General features: G+C 40.3%; 1 protein-coding gene across 2 annotated transcripts in view; it reads left to right on the top strand.

Annotated features, from left to right (window-relative positions):
* The window catches only part of ntn1a (netrin 1a), a 53,679-nt gene that overhangs the window by 12,012 nt on the left and 24,469 nt on the right, over positions 1–17,198 (top strand). For both annotated transcript variants that reach the window (XM_067497456.1, XM_067497455.1), the window contains exon 3: positions 15,612–15,800. In XM_067497456.1, the coding sequence (XP_067353557.1) occupies positions 15,612–15,800 (189 nt within the window). The remainder of the gene's footprint in view (positions 1–15,611; positions 15,801–17,198) is intronic.

The following is a 17,198-nucleotide window of genomic DNA, read 5'->3' as shown; positions in this document are numbered from 1 at the left end:
TGAAGAAAGATGTAGATGAATATAGGTAGCTATCAGGGGGAGGTTTGTTCCCAGTGCTCTCCTCCTCTGTCTCATCCGTCCTCTGTCTGTCAGTGTGCTGTGGGAGTATTAACAGTAGCCCAAAGAAAAGCTGCCAGAGGTAATTTGGGGTCAAATAGAATAATAGCTTCTAGACTTTTTTTTAACTTCCAGTTTAAATTAAATTTACCAATTATTATTCAGCTTCGTGCCATTTTCAAGTGGCTGCTTTTATAAACCAGCTTGACATTTGACATGGCAGTGGACAAAATTATCTCTTGCCTGGCAAACAGAAATATTTGAAACTGTAACTATTGTAAATTTGAAATGTTAGCAGCCATTAAACTATGATCACTCTTGATAACATGATAAGGTTGGTCCGTATCAAATGCATTGGAACAGCCCTGTGTTGGTCGTTCACTTCTTCATAAATCAGCTGCAACATGTTAAGACAAAAAACCTGCAGTAAGAGGTCAAAGTCATTTTCATTAGATTAAGTGGTCTATTTGACCATTATACATAATTTTCCTGTCCCACCTAGCAGCACAATCATCCTGCATCTCAGACTCCTGCCAGAGCAAATATAAAGGAATTTCTACAGAATCAGTAACACACTGGGGGTAATAATCCTGACATAGTTTACTTAAACACTTATATTTCAGCTGTGAAAGCTGACACAACACCTTTAAACTGATAATCTGTGTAGCTCTTTCACTTCCCCTCCTATACTCCAGCAGTCCCCTGGGAATAACATCCGTATTAGATGATTGTGCACCTCGCAATTTGTGTTAAGTGCCCTTGCAGGAAGTAGTGTGCAATTTATGCGGCAAGGCTGTAAGTAAAGGGGTGGAGACCTGTCCAAATACTCTGTCCTAGCAATACGGTTCCATTTACTCTATAATTCAAGAACTCAAGTACAAGTTTGAGTTATTTGTACTTTAATTAACTATTTGCATTTTATGCAGCTTTACACCAACTCTACCATTGAACCAGCTATAATGTTATAACCCTGTTTACACTTAATTGCATCAGAAATGATAATCATTAAATGACTGGGACCACCCCAACTTTTTTGGAATTAGGTTTGTATTTGAATGCTTCTTTCGCGATAGCATCATTATTAAATTTTTTTTATTTCAAATACAGTTTTGTGTTGTATAAGACGTCCTCCCTGGCATGGAGAAAATGTCATTATCATCTTGATTTCGTTTCTCTCCACAAATATAAAACTTTCTTTGTTCTGTCTTTCTAAGTTTAAACTTGCACTTTCTATCTTCTTGAAAAAAACAACAACCATTGTCTATTGTCACATTATTATTGCTGAAAAACTGTGCTTTCATTCCAAAGTGCGTGTTCTCTCAGCATGTGTCAGCCGTTTGCTTGCTCTGGCAAAGACCAGTTCTCCCCTTGCTAATTGCCTTCTACCGATGACTAAATTACAATGAGGTTTTGGGTTTCTGGATCACAAGGGTCTCTTTTCCTCCATCTCCACTTCCCCAGCTGTATCCTTGCCTGAGTAAGAAGTGTCACATTTGGTTACATAAGATATGAAGTGCTGTGATTTTGCTAGAAAATTGTTTCCTATAAAAAAAAAACTTGAAGGGCTACTGTTCCAACACTGTGAGATGTGTGTGTGTGTGTGCCTGGGTGCGTGCGTGTGTGTGTGTGTGTGTGTGTGTGTGCGTACGTGTGTGTGTGTGTGTGTGTGTGTGTGTGTGTTTACAAGCATGCCACGCTTGCTTGTGTATTGTATTGGGCAGTAGCCATTATTCCACAACAGAGAAGTGCAGTAAATGGGGTTCTGGAGCCAGTACAGTAAAAACATCTCAACTCCATCAGTGTCAGAAACAATCTGCATGGACCCAACCAGCTGCCACGCTGCCTGCTGCAGGATGGCAGCAAAAGCTCCTGTTTTTACACTAATGATGAAACCCAACAAAACTTTACAGAGTTGTTGGCAGGCTTTTTTTCTTACTATACGCTTCGTATGAAATGTGTTGATATGTGATAGTAAATACAGTGACAGTAATAATGAGAAAATTACAACAAAGGCTGAGACTACACTTGATAAGATATAAAATAGCTTTTTTTGGCAATCTGCTTGTCTTAGAGTATAACTGAGTTTACACCCTTTTCCTGTGAAAAGCTTTGTTTTTCCCATACACACCACAATCCCAAGCTGACCATCTCTGATATACTGTCCTCGCTTGTGGGTGTTATTTTGTCTCTTTACAATGCAGTAAAGATTTTGTGGGCCTGGTGGATCAGTGGTAGAGAATTGGGTTGGGGATTTAGAAGGCCGCGGTCTTGAATCCCACCCGACCAGGTGTGGCCCCCGCCCAACCACCAAGGGCCACCCTGGTGTGGGTCCGGAGCCTGAATAAAATAGGAGGGATGGGGCAGGAAGAGCAACGGCGTAAAAAAAACTGCCAAATCAACTGTGGTGACAGGAACAAGCTGAAAGCTGTTGATCTACTATGAAGTAAAGATTCGCTCTCAAATGTTTTTTTGTGACTGCATAATAAGAAGAAATGAACCACCAAAAATGCTAGCTCTTTGAATTCAAATGACCAAAAATGACCAAACTTTATGAAATTAAAGTTTATTTTTCAATAACATCAGAAAATCAGTTTTACTCAGTTGGTACAAAACATTTAACCATAAGTTTAACATTCTCTCATCATCTTTTTTTTATCCTTTAATTTTTATTGAATTTGTTGGGTAGCAAGTACAGATGAAAAGTTGCTTTGATAAAAAACAAAAATCTTTAATTTCTCTAACAGAACAAAATGTATGACTCTAACTATGTTTTTATTTCTTTGTGGTCGCAGTGACAAATCCGACCCCAGGTATGGTGCCCTATTGCCCCACATATGTGATCATACGTCCACCATGGGTACATCCATAAAAAGGAAGCACAGCATTAATTCATGGACAATGACAAGTCTCGATTGTGCAGCACTTACTGGTCTAATTAATCAACTGACAGTCACTCTGAAAAACACTGAAAGTGAAATTTTGCATTTATAGCATCACATTCACGGTTTTGGCTTGTGACTCATGATAGCGGAGGTTGAAAGCAGAGCTGACTTCTTGTCAGAGTCCAAAGACAACATTTAAGTGTTGCATGCATGCACACACTTTTGTCACATTTTTATCCTTTTCATCTTATTCTTCTCTTCAAAATGTGTTTCATTATTTGGCCTTTATACAGCTGCCTTTTCTCTAACTGTGTAAATTCACACTTCCTATAGCTGATGCAGGTATATTAAGCTCATTATAAAGCCTGTACTTTAGTAGTGAAGCTGCGAGATCATAAGAGATTTATGATCAATTCAGAGAATTGCTGATCATCACTAATGATTCATCATTAATCAGATCTTCCAACATAAAGGTAAATTGCTAGTGCTCCCCGTCCACCACAGTTATTAGTCATGCATCCCCTCTTCCAATTACAGGCAAAGTAAATCTTGTTCTCTGGTCCTATGCCTCTTATATCTTAACATTAGATTTTCTACCACAGCAAAATGTGTTTCTCTATGAGCTCATCTCTCCACATGCAGCTCCACTCCCTGCTGCCTTTTCCAAGAAAAGAAAAGAAAAAAGCCTGAGCTGTGGCACATGCATTGCCTGCTGCTGGCTTCACACTACATTTGTAAGCCAAAGCATCCACTGTCAACAGAGCGGACATTAAAGCTCAGTGCCTGGCCGAGGAGAAGGATGATTTCTCTCTGCCCTCACACATTCAACCGTACACACACTGAGGTGCTTAAAAAGAGTGCCGGGTGCTGTGGTATTCAGGTTAAAGTTTAAGAGTATGCAGTTTTAAAATGGATGAGAGCTGAGAACAATATGAGGAGAAGGGGAAAATGAAAAGAGCACAATAAATGTGTCACAGAAGTGAAGGAGGGTGGCTGTGGGGTTTCAGATTTATGGTTTCCAGCAGCTTCCTGCTCACTCCCTCTACTGGATAGGAGACTGCTTGGCCTGATGGCAAGAAGTCAAAAATGTACAGTGCGTGCGCACACACACACACACACACACACACACACACACACACACACACACACACACACACACACACACACACACACACACACACATTCTCATGCATGCTGCTGTCTATGTAGAGATTGTCTCTTAGGCCAGATGCAGAAAAGCCGTGTTATACTTACCAGGATGATTAGTGATCCGGGGTTCTGATTTATTCTAGCTGAGATGGGTTAAATGTCTCTTTACTTTACATGTTTCTCCTACTTCATTGTGCACTCCAATATTTGTCTTCTACTGAAGCTGCAGAGTGTTAAATGCCCCATATCTGAAACAGTCATGTTTATATTGTAATCTTTTTCAAGTTTTCACTTGTTTATTGCTTAGTTTCTGATTAGCCAACTTGTGTTCCTTTGCATTACAATTACTTGATTCACAGGCAAGCATGTGTAAAGCCGCCACTGCATCCTGACTCTATTTCCACAATGAATTCCTGCACTTAAAGTTATCAGACAGGACTGTTGCTACTATTTTTTTTTTTTTTTTATTGCAGCCTGGTCTTGAGCCAGACCTGCCCCCTGACAGTGCTACTAGTAAAAGACAGGTTGTAAAAGAGTTAAAAAAAAAAAAAAGGTCAGACAGCTAAGTAGTGGAACTTCATTTTAACGCGAGTTTCTCGAGGATGGATAGACACACTGGGAAGAGAGGGATGAAGAGCAGGAGGAAGAGAAGTGTTTTTTTTTTTTTTACATTGTCCAGCTGAGATTTATTTCTTTTCTGTTCCATCTCTTCAATCCACCCCTCCATTCTCCTTTGTCACCAGATTTCACATAATTCAAACTCCTCTCCCATTCTCACAGTTTCACTGCCCAACTGAAACCGTTTTCATGGCTTATAAATTTTATAGAGAAACTTGTCTCAGTCAGAATACTACTCGCTAATGACATCTGCAGCAGGGAAGGCCCAGTTTCCTTTAAGGAAAAAGGAAAGGAGGGTCACGGCCCGTTTTGGAGGAGTGGTAACTTAGTAATGGGGGACTTGACAAAGGAATGTGAGGGGGTGTGTTTGCGAAGGTCAAAGGTTTCCCACCTGCTTAACATGGCCACGGTGCTGTGGCTGCTAATGAGCCTGCAATAAAGTATTGTTAAGCACACTTTAAATTAAGCATTTACTCCCCAGTAAGAGTGTTTCTGTGGATGCACGAGCAAGATTCCTATTGCACGTTCGACTCTGTAACTTTCCTCAGCAGAAAGATTTGCCTAGTTGCGAGGGAATGTAAAGGAAATGTAGTTTGAATTGAATATCTTCTTTTTTCTAACCAATTTTAGTGTTTGTTTTTTTTCAGGATTCTTGGAAACTCTTGTTTCCAATGTCAATCATGAACTTTCAGTCTTGGCGAAGGCAGCAGAGAAAACTGCCTTTATTACTAGTGTCTGTCATGTTTTGGATGCTTCTGGGAAGAATGTATCCAGAGCGTCTTATACATTTTATCAGTGAGTGGAAACCATAAACATTTACCCAGTAGAAAGAAATACAGCTGAGCATTCTTATCACATCCTCAGTCCAAGACTCATCTGCTTATTCTCAAGGTTGAGTCAGTCCAATATGGCAACACTTTACACAGCAAGGTAGGGAGCGCCTTCTCCCACAGGGCTCATCTTCACACTCTAGAAGAAAATGTAAAGTGGAGAAAAGGCAAGCACGCGAGAGAGAAAAAAACAAAGATGAGACATCACGATTGCTGATGAAGACGTCCAGTGTCTTGCCTTCTCTCTCCCCCTCTCTCACAAAGGTGGGAACTTCTCTGTCTTTTCCTGCCTGAAGGGCCAAATTAACTCATCTAATCTTCTAATCATCTAATCTTCAAACGCTGTTTATTTTCTCAGCTCACAGCTGCCAATCAATGTTGGCCCGGTTTCCTTCTGTTATAATACACTGGGTTTAAAATCTTTAGTTTACATTGTTGGAGCAGAGTGATTGCCTTAATTGTAGAGGCTGTGGGATTAGTATGAATCACAGTTATGGAAGAGCGTGAGTAAGCCAAGTGTAAGCTCTGTCTCATTGTCTAACAGTGACAGCACCAGCCCATCCCTGTCAGCCTCGGGGCCAGCAGCGTACAACAAAACCCGCCAGGAGTTTTGAGAACCCAAAACACTGTGGATCTGCTGGTCCCATAGAAACCAAACTCACAGACTGGAGGTGAGCAGGGAGAGTCCTTGTTTAGGGAAGATTCAGAGATTTGCCTGGAGTCTTTCTGATGAGTTGTGTTTGTGAGGCTCTAGGCACAGGAGACAGGGTTAGGTAATGGCTGGATGTCAAACAATAGAGACTAAAGACTGTGAAGAAATTATATTATTATAAATGACATATATTGGCTTGGGCATCCAGGATGAGAGCGGGGAGGTGCACTGCGGTTGCAACACATTGCACAAGTGATTTAAAGCTAATACTCAGATAGTTCACACTGTGATTATCCGATCAGACACTGATGGCACAAAGAAATATTAACCACTTGTTTCAGTAAAACGTTCTCGCTATGAAAAGAAAACATTTCTCAATCAGTCAAACACAATAACCATCCCCACTCATAGCTCTGCAATTAAAACCCAACCACTTAAAACACAACCACTCACATAAGTGAAAGCGGAATGGGAACTGTAAATCCATTTAGTTCCAATCAGCATCGTGCTTAGGAAGGATCTTTTGCTACCGTGCCACTGCATCCGTTCACACTTAAGGTTCCTGAGCACTGAGGTGATACGGCTCTGCCAGCACTGAGGTTCGCCAAACATTTACATGTAATAGAAATGTACAGGTTGCATTCACAGTCCACAGTATCTGGCAATCACTATGCCGTCCTGTTTACTCGTATTATGTTATCGTACAGCAGAGCGTTGTTTGGATAGTTTGATGCTGCTCAGAGCATCACTCCTAAAGCTGTCAGTCCCTCACACTATTAAGACAGCTGCTCTTAGAGGGTATTGTTCGGGGGGAGCTATGGGGATCTGACAGGCCTAAGGAATCGTTATTCACCCTAAAGACCCTTTCAGTGCTATAGCCCTGAATAGGACCTGCCAACGTCATCCTCCACCCATGGCATTTTTATGGCATAGCTGACATACACACAACGCACTCTCATCAGTGCCTGCGTGGCTCTAGCCAGGCTCTCTTTATTCTCGCACTGTATGTCAGCTGGTGTTTTCACATAGACATGAATTGGAGGAGATCTTTTCCAGGCTGCACCACTTAGAATCTTAGAATTACACATGCAAACACTCACATGGAGACACGTACTTTAAGAGCAATGGACATGCAAATAAAGACTGATGGGCCAGGACAATCTTTCTCCGCTCTCTCTCTCTCACGCCAGCGTTCACTTTTCACACACACAAACACACACACACACACACGCGCGCACACACACACCTTTACACACACACGGAAACACCTACACACATACACACACCATTCAGACAAAGGACCCTTGATTACTCAGCAAATGGATGCACCACTGATCACAGGCCAGCCCCTTTTTACAAACTGGCCTATTATGTGGTCACAGTGTGGGGTGGAAGTGTTGCAGAGGCCTGAGGCAGTGTGGCAGTGCAGTACTCTATGTGTGTTTGTCTATGTGTGCGCGCATGCACTGAGGGCTGAGAAGTGCTCCCATGCTGTGCAGTCTAACGAAAGGGCAGGTCAGCCATTAAATGGGCACCAATGCGGGAAATTGGAGGCCATTAGGCCTTTCTTTGTTGTTGTGTCTCTGTGTGGTTAGTTAGACTCTTGAAAAAAGGAAAAGCCTTATTAGCCCCCACGTGAAGGCAGAGAGTGAATATATGGGCTATTTAGCAGGCTGCTGCAGATTGTAATGCGGTGTGCACACAAATGTACAGTAGATTACAGTAGCACAATTTAACATGGTGTTAATGAGCGGAAGGAGTTTCATTTTAAAAAATTGTGGAAACTAAATTATTGCATTGTGTTCCTCGTAAAACATATCAACCTTATGTTATACGAGAATAATAGTCTTTATTTTGCCTCATGTCCAAACAGGAGACTGATGTGTTTGAATATTTCAAAACGCTCTCACTGTTCAGACCCTTTAGGAATAGTGCAGTGAACAGTGCAAGTCTTTTCTATTTGCTTTATCATTTTGAAACCTTTGGATTTTTGTAATTATAATATGCTGCTACATGGTGGTCAAAGGGCAGTTCAATTAATCTGAAAAACAAATGGATAAAAACAAATGTTGGAGTAATAGCAAAAAAATAATTAAATACAACAGAGATACTGGTTAAAAATGAACAAAATGTTTCACTCATGTAAGTTAACTCATGCTTATACAAAACTGTTTATTCCATTAAATGAAATGAAAATAAAAGTTATTGCTAAAGAAACCTGAAAAAACTAAAAAATGTGGTTTTCATTTGACAAAAATATCAACTTTTATAAGGTTTTGATACATGAAGGGCCTTATGTGAGGATGTTCTCATAGTTTAAATACTGCGTTGCTTTGAGAGGTGACTTGGATAAGGCCCTCTCAGATACTGGGATGTGTCTTGCTCTGCTGGTATTTATACTAAGGTCTACTGTAAATCCATTGCTTAATATTCACCTTCACTCAATTGCTAATAACTTCATGAGGGATTCCTGCTTGCCCGTAAGGCAGTTCTCACAGCTCTTTAATTAAGTCAGTCAGATAATCAGACTACATTTTATCACCCACTGACAGAACATGCACCACAGGCTCTGACTGCTTAGGGGATTGCATAATTTGCAAATATTAGAAAACTCTTTAGAGTTAAAATATGAAATAAAGACAGAAGAAATAAATAAACAGTTTGGGCGATAAGTGAGTAAAGGCTGTATGAGTGCAAATGGGATGTTTCCACAGAAAACCAGTCCTCACCGCATATTTAATCTGCCTTTGATAACCCTGCAGGACTGATGAATATTCTGTCTGACTTGGTCTCAATTAGCCAAGTCTCCTCAAGTCAGGCCTGGGATTTAACAAGCAGCAGGCTGATCTCTTTCCCTCCCTCTGTCCACTTCATCTCATCCCCCCCTTTTTTTTCTTCCTTATATCTTTATATTTTCCTCATCCTTTCTGACTCTCTTTCTCACCAAATGTCCACGAGGCAAACTGCTTATTAAAAATACAGCGGCTGTGAAACATGGCCTTCTTTGGGAGCAACTGAGATCCAGAGTTTAGTTGTGGTCATTAGAGACCAACTGAAGAGGGCCAGAGGGCTCACGGGGGCTGCAGTGTTGTGGCTAATTGGCTGCAATAAAGGAATTAAATTAGCTCGACATAATCTCTGCAGTGGGCACCTCATCATGCATTGCTATGCGTCTTCCCACTGTCTGCGCCCCAGTGTTTCACAACATTCCCAGGAAGCTCCCCAATACACACAGAGCAGCTCCACGCACCCAAAAGAGTTAACACCAAATTCCCCAAACATCCTTCACATTGCTGCTTCTTTTTCCCACCTCTCCGTTTTCATCATTTGACCCTCATCTTTAGATAGTCCCCCTTTGCTTTGTGTGATATTTGCAGCCATTTGAAAATAAAATTAAATGGCCAAGAATGAGTTTGCTTTATGAACGTTGGAGTTTTCGGAATTAATTCTTATTCTTCATCCAACATTATGGATTTATATTTATTCATATTGCTGTTTTAAAACTGGTGTTTACTTCTTATCAATTTTAGGTGTTTACAGATCCTGCCAAAGTCTTAGAAAGCCTAGAAATGTACAATAATACTAACCAGGTTTTTAAGCCTGTTACAAGTTTTATTAGTCCTCCAAAAAACCCACAAGTCCTGTTTTTTCTTTCAATTTTAATTTACTGGGAGAGAAATTTAAAACATGTTTCCTGCTGTCTTATTAAAAAAAGTGCTTTTCAATAAGACATCGGAATTTGAGAATGAGGAGCTGACTGCATGTTGAAGGAAAATTTACCACAGACTGATTTGTGTTTTAATGCATAAAGAAGTGCTGATCCTTTTGTATAAAAATTAAACACTTAATCAATAAAAAATTATTTGCCACTATACAAAAAGTGCTGGGTTGTGTACTTGAGCTGTCATCTCAATCTCTTAAATGCCCTCAATTAGCTCAGACTTTATTTGGAAGTTCCCTCTATTTTCATTCCAATGTCTGCATTAACAAACACAAGATTAAAGACCTATAGTTCAGATTTATAAGAGCCTAAATAAAATTTCTAATAAAGAACCTGGAAACAGGATGCAATTAAATTAATTGCTGTCACAAAACAGATTGATTTGTTGCTAACAGAGAGCTAAACACTGGTTTCTAAGTGAACACAAATATTTCTATAATTTGACATTATTCAGTGTTTTGGTTCGACAGCGGCTTTTTAAAAGAATAATTCTTTTGTTGTTTTGGGAGAAACACCCATTATCAGTGATGGGTAATTAATTCTTAAAAGTGAAATGCCATTGCTGGTGAATCACATTCTCTTCATTAATGTGGTCTGACATCAGTCAAACATCAGGCACCTGTCACTAAGACTGTGCTTCATATCACTCCTGCCTTACAAAATATCAACAAGGAATTAATCTGTCTGCAAAATGTTTGCAATGTCTGCACTCCATCCCAGACATTAAAGGATAACAATGCCAGTATTGTTTTTTGTCATTATGTGCAATTCCTGCGATTAACAATAACAAGTTATCTGGCAGCTGTCAGTTTAAATTGAGCAGTTATATACATCACAGAACTTGTTTGTAATGTGTCATTGTAGATCACCATGATTTTCTTATGCAGCATCACATACACACTGCCTTCTGTCTATAGTAGTGTACTACAAGTGTGTCCATTTGCTTAAGTACAATAATTACAGACATTTTTAGTTGTACTCCAGAGCAGGATATAGTAAACTCTATTTTACTACTCTACATTTATTTGACTTTACTTCTGCTATACAACACTTAACATTATCTTACTTACTTATTGCACTATGTCCTTTGCGACATTTTGGGGGAAAGATGCTTTATGAATAAAACTATTATTATATTATTATCACATTAAAGAGATAATCTTTACCAAGTCCAAAATTGGAAATGCATTCAGTCACTCGTTATTTTCTTATAGATGCAGTATGTAATTATTAAATATTTATTATAGCTAGTAATATGACCCAAACTTTAGCTCAATGTGCAGAGATGCTGAGGAGGCCTGCCACTCAGGAAATGATGATTGAATAAACATTTAATGCATATTACCCATTATCAGCAGAAAAACATAAATTGATTTACACAGGTAATTTTAACATAAAATATAAATATTACTACCAAACACTGATTTCTTTGCACTGGCTTTATGACATTTACAATTTGTGCTTGTCTCTCACACAATGACATGTCAAACATTCGCACACTAGATCTCAGACATGGATCCATGTGGGATTTTTTGTTACACTCACATATCATTCTTTGTTTATCCATGACAAGAAGCAAACCTCCCCAACTTTCCAAGCATGTGTGTCATGTCCCCCCCCACCCACAGAGACAGAGTGAAAGGGAGCAGACAGCAGGGCGCTTGCTGGTTAGCAGTGCAGAGGGCAGCACACCCAACTACGGTGCTTGTGATTTTGTTTGTGTGATGGAGAAGCCAAGGGGATGCTTTACAGATGGCCTTGATCTAATTTAATGCACCATGCAGTATAGGTGGTGTATTAAGTTGTTCCAGATTTGTTGTTGGGGTGCAGTTTATGAAAACATTTGCAGAAATAAGTTGAATATTTACAACTTTCTTTCTCTTTCTTTAACTTTTTTCTACACCCAAACACATTGAAGGCAGGTAAAGGTTAAATTGACCATTTCTAGGGGAGTCCATAGGATTAAAAGTAAAGTGTGCATGCACAGACTCCTCTTGGTGTTTGCTTGAAGGCAGGGGGAAGAATAGCAGCACTACTACTGATTTGGGGTTTTAGTTTCTGTCCTGATTGGGTGAGCGGCAGAGGTGATGGCAGCAGAGAGGCCGACATCTGGCGAGAGCTGTGGAAAAATGTTTGTCAGAGAGTGTAAGCTCTACAGACCTCACAAAAAGACAGGATGTTTCTGTTTGATAACTTTATTGATGACAGTAAAAACAGCCATTAATGATATGGTCTGATGTTGGACAAAATACAGTGACCCTTCCCTCTCTACAGCTCTTTTTCATTTCTTTTCTCTCTATAACTGGTGAAGAAAGGAGCCAGGCAGCAACTCCAAATCCAGCATGTGGATTTGGAGTGAAAGTGGCAGAGATCAGTTGCTTGAGTGTTTCTTTAGAACAAATCGAGGCTGTGACCGACATCGCTCAATTAGCAGGCTTATCGTCAGTACGATGAGCTTAACGTCAACCTCAAGTTCTGTTGGTTGAATTTTCCTCTAATTCTTCTCTAATTAGGTGAGGGGGAGGCTGGCTCTGTGCTGCAACAAGACTGAGGTCAGTTGATAGCTGGGAAACACTCAAACAACTGAATTCATTAACTTTCTAAAACACACTCAGATGCTGCGCTGAGACCCAGGATGTGCAGGAAACAGAAACTCTCAATAAACAAATTAGTTTCCTGTTAAATTCTACAGATAGAGATTAAAATCTTGTGCGTGGTGCGACTCAGATGCAGTTTTTTGTCATGTCTGATTGTTGTGGTCCACATTACAGGAGGTATTGAAACGCATAAGCTTAGCTTTATCCACCTAATTCAATTACACTTGTTGAAGGCATCACTTCACACTTCTTTTTACTGCTCACCTGGGGGCAGTTACAGCTGGCCACCAACTCACTAATCCAGCCCAAAGCAGTTAACTTGATTGAAAACAGGCCAAACATTTTAGGGTCCTATATGAGGGAATTTTAGTCTTTGTTAATTGTAATGATAAAAAATGTAATTATTCAGATCAATGCTGACTATGCAATGTTTCCAAAATTGAACATACAGTCAAAAAAAATTGTTCTTGGTTTTATGAGGTCTTCGCTTTTCTATTTTGTTTTTTTCTCTTTTACATAATTTTTAATCTTCCTTCTCTTTTTAACACAAAGATTAAATCCTGAACCACAGGAAGCTTGGAGCTAACTTGTTCATAAAAAGTACCAGGTGCAGTTGGCATGTGCATGTGTGTGTGGGTTTAGATGTGAATGCTTTGTCATCTGTGAAGGTGTGTGAGCCGATTGTTTGACTCCACAAGCAGAAAAGAGCAGTGTGAGGAGTGGTTGTGGGGTATTTTGTGTGCTCAGACAAAAAGCCTTATTGAAAGGTTTTTTGGTTCCCTGGCCTTTTGGAAGTGATCAATTTGTTAAAGCAAAACTCTATTTTTTAATCAGTTATTGCCTTTTCTAAACAGCATTGACAGATGTGTTTAATGTCTTTTTGTACTTTCAATTCAAGTGTCAATTCTATAACTGCATTTAGCTGCGATAGCGATGGTGCTTCCACAGTCGAATTGATCTGTAGAAGCCTTGAGGAAACAGATTCCAGTGTGGTATTGCAACATGACAGACAGCATGATGTTATCAGCAAACACAATTCAATTTGCTCAATAGTGGCTGAAGCAAGGAAACATGTAAGTCCAGATGTACAGATATCTATGTGATGTCTGAATGAAAAGCACCTTTTTTTAATAACACAGCAGGAAACCTGATAAGCTCATACCACAGTAATCACGTATCAGCTTACAGATCTTTTGTATTTTTAATGAAAACACATGAGGCTGTAGTGGTGTCATATTTGAAACAGCTTGTGCTCATTCATTGTTTTTCCTTCAGCGCAGACAGAAAAAGGGGTGAACTAGTTTGAACATTGTGAACATCGTGCCCAGTGACACTGTGTTTAGATTAAGTGTTAGTCCTTCATCCCCATTATCTGAGATAATGTCCTGTGATGCATGATACCTTCAACAGCACTATTCTCATCAGGCCCATGCCATTGCCAGAATTCCCCTTCATTTGGAGGGTGTTAAGCATTCTTTGTAGAGCAACAGAGACATGTCTGCAGGCCGTCTACTGATCCTCCACCGGCTTACCTGCAGAGGTGTTTGCAGATAGCTTTCACCAGCCGTATAGCCCAGAGCTGCAATCACAGAGATGGATTGACAAGTGGGCTTAGTGACACTGATCAGTTGAGAGCTTTCTGAAAAGAGTTGAAGCAACTGTGCTATCTTGTGATCTCTGGGGATAAAGGAATGTCATTTTTAGTCATAAAATATCTCTATCAGTGGTGATCAGGGGTTTTGCAGGGAAGCAAAGGATCTGCTCTGTTGTCTGAAAGGCTAACAATGTGAGTCCCACTAAGGTGTAAATCCAGCTCAACGCAACAATGAAAATGTCACATCTGTGTCACACTAGGTAGAAAGTAGGTCTAATTGTTTAAACCTGCATTTATTCATTATAAACCATGTTTTATTTGTATCATACAACTATCATATAGAAATATCACAAACATTTGCAAATAAGTATTGTGGTGTCATGGCATTAAAAGTGTGGAAAAAAAGCAGGGCAGGGAGAACAAGCAGGGAGACACATATCACTAATTAAACCCTCACTGTCCTGCAGAAAAGACAGAAAGCCAAGTCCCTGCCGATAAGGCACAGAGCTGCTGCTGATTGTGTGCGTGTGTGTTTGTGTATATTCTAGAAAAGATATTGTAATTAGGTCCTTGGAGTGAAGCGACGGAGTCTCGGGGGTCCCAAAAAGGGACACACATCCAGAAAGCACACACCAAGAAACGAACACACTAAACACACAAATGCATTCTCAAATACATACGCACACACATACACATAGCTGAGAGAAGTGTGAGCTTCACTCTGACTCGCACTGACATGATGGACAGATGATGAAACGAGCTGGTGGTGCAGAAAAACATGGACAGATCAACCAACCAGGGGACCACATTTGGACCCAGATAACCCCCACTTCCATGCACACGCACACACGAAGCCATGTAGTGTATCAAAAGTGTTGCAGTTAATAATGCATGAACGTCTCTGTGGTGGTGGTAGAGGACCAGTGTCTCGGACGGCTGGTCTTAATGAAGCTGGATATGTCTGCCTCTGTGTGCTGCCAGAGAGTCATGAATAAACATCAGCCGCCTAATTAAACTCAGCAGTGGAAACTGTACTTATCAGTAAACAAGCAGCAGTGAGGGGTCTCACACATGCTCTGAGGGATTTGTGGTGAAGTGAGGAATGGTAATACCAGACCTTGACTTTTACTTTAGTACAGTAAGGACTCTGGAGAATAGGGAAGGATCTCGAGGAGAAGACAAGAGGAGTGAGGAGTAGCATAGTATTTGAGTTAGAAACAAAGTCTAAGTCCTGGTTATTTTATATTATTTTAACAAATAGAGTATTTTTTTAATCTTAACCCAACAAAATACATCAGTATAAAAATATTTCATTATCATTTGTGGGATGTTATGTATAATTAATCTAAGTTTACAAAGTAACCAACAACTAAAGGTATTGAAAAAATTGAGTGGACTAAAATGTAGAATATTGAACTGAAAATTGAATAACTGGAGGAAATATAGTTTTTTTGCGATAATTGATTCACGAAAACTAAATATTTTTGTATCCTGTTTTCCTTCTTCCTCAGCCTGTAACTGTAACCTTCACGCCCGGAGGTGTCGCTTTAACATGGAGCTCTACAAGTTGTCAGGGAGGAAGAGCGGAGGTGTCTGCCTCAACTGTCGCCACAATACAGCAGGTCGCCACTGCCACTACTGCAAGGAAGGCTACTACAGGGACCTGTCCAAACCCATTACACACAGGAAAGCCTGCAAAGGTACACTGCTCTTTTCCATCTCTTTTTCCAAGTTTTAAAAATTGAACAAATGGTAGAAGTGAAAAGAATTGGTCCTTCGGTGGAAATGTTTTCAAATATGTAGTAAGCCAAATTGAAGTAATTTATATCTCTGTTGCTATTTAAAGAGACTTTTATTGTATGTGAATGTGACATTGTATGTTTTTCCCGAACACTTAAAAATACCGATTTCCAAATATGGGAAGACATACAGCCCAGTGTGTAGCAATACTTCCTGCCATTGCTGAGATTATAAATATCTGAAATGAAACAGTTTGAAGTGAAATACAGGAATTCGGTGGAAGCAGCTATCTTTACATTCCCCAGCCTGTTCCTTTGCCTTCATCTCCATCTGTCAGCAGAGATGAGTTGGGGGTCTGTTGGGATTGTGGAGGTCATGGTGGTTTGGGCAAGTTTGACTGGGTGTTCCCTCATCAACAGAGAGTTATTTGGCTTTATTTGAGAGGGGGTGAGGGAATGACAGGACAAGCAAAACAAACACTAGCTGAGGTGTGAAGTGATCCCCAGTGCAGGTCAAAGACGAGCGAGAATGTGGCAAGAGACTTGAGGTGCAAAGGCTGCAGAGAAAAGAGGGGGACAAAGAAGAAGGCAGGTTCAGAGGGCTGGGAAGGGAGTGAAGGATGGGAGGGAGGTACGATGGAGAAGAAGCGGAAGAGACGAGGCAGACAAGAGGAAAACACCCCCACACAGGTGTGCTGACTACTCAGTGCTGGGATGAATCGCCTGCCTTCAGCCCTCACCATAACTAATAAGGGTCAAAGAAAGAGAGCGGGAAGAGGAGGGGGGTGGTTAAAAAGAGAGAGGGTATGTTTTCTCACCTCTTCTATAGCTGCAGGGAAAGATCCTTGTGCAAACAAGCCCATAGACACCTCTGAGTCACCCTGTGCAGCTTGCACATACGTACACAGAAATACACAGATACCTGTTTGAGGGGTTCAGAGCGCTCATGTCCAAAGGCAGTTCGTGAGGAAATATTAGCTGCCTGCAGACAGTTTAAGCCTTAGTTTTCTTAAGGAGTTCATAAATAAACTGATCAGTCAGTCAGTATGAAAGAAGACATCACTGACGAGTGAAACATCTGCAAAAGAATTCAATGTTAGTTGAGACACAAAAATAATGTGTTAGAATAAAATTTGCCCCATTTGCCTTGGCAGCAGGTAACATGCTTACTGCTGCTGTAGTAAAAACGTTCGTCAAACTACTGCAGAAAGATGTCACACGTGTTGCATTTTGTACCATTTCTCATAAATTCCTGCCATATTAAGCTCATTTCATTCACTGCATGAGGAAACGTTCAAAACAAAGTTCTTTGACAAATGCATCCATGTATCTGCCCCTTGATCCTTAACTGACACTAAC

This window comes from Channa argus, chromosome 3 (genome assembly GCF_033026475.1).
Source record: "Channa argus isolate prfri chromosome 3, Channa argus male v1.0, whole genome shotgun sequence".
Taxonomy (NCBI): Eukaryota; Metazoa; Chordata; class Actinopteri; order Anabantiformes; family Channidae; genus Channa; species Channa argus.
This window is presented reverse-complemented; position numbering and strand designations above follow the sequence as displayed.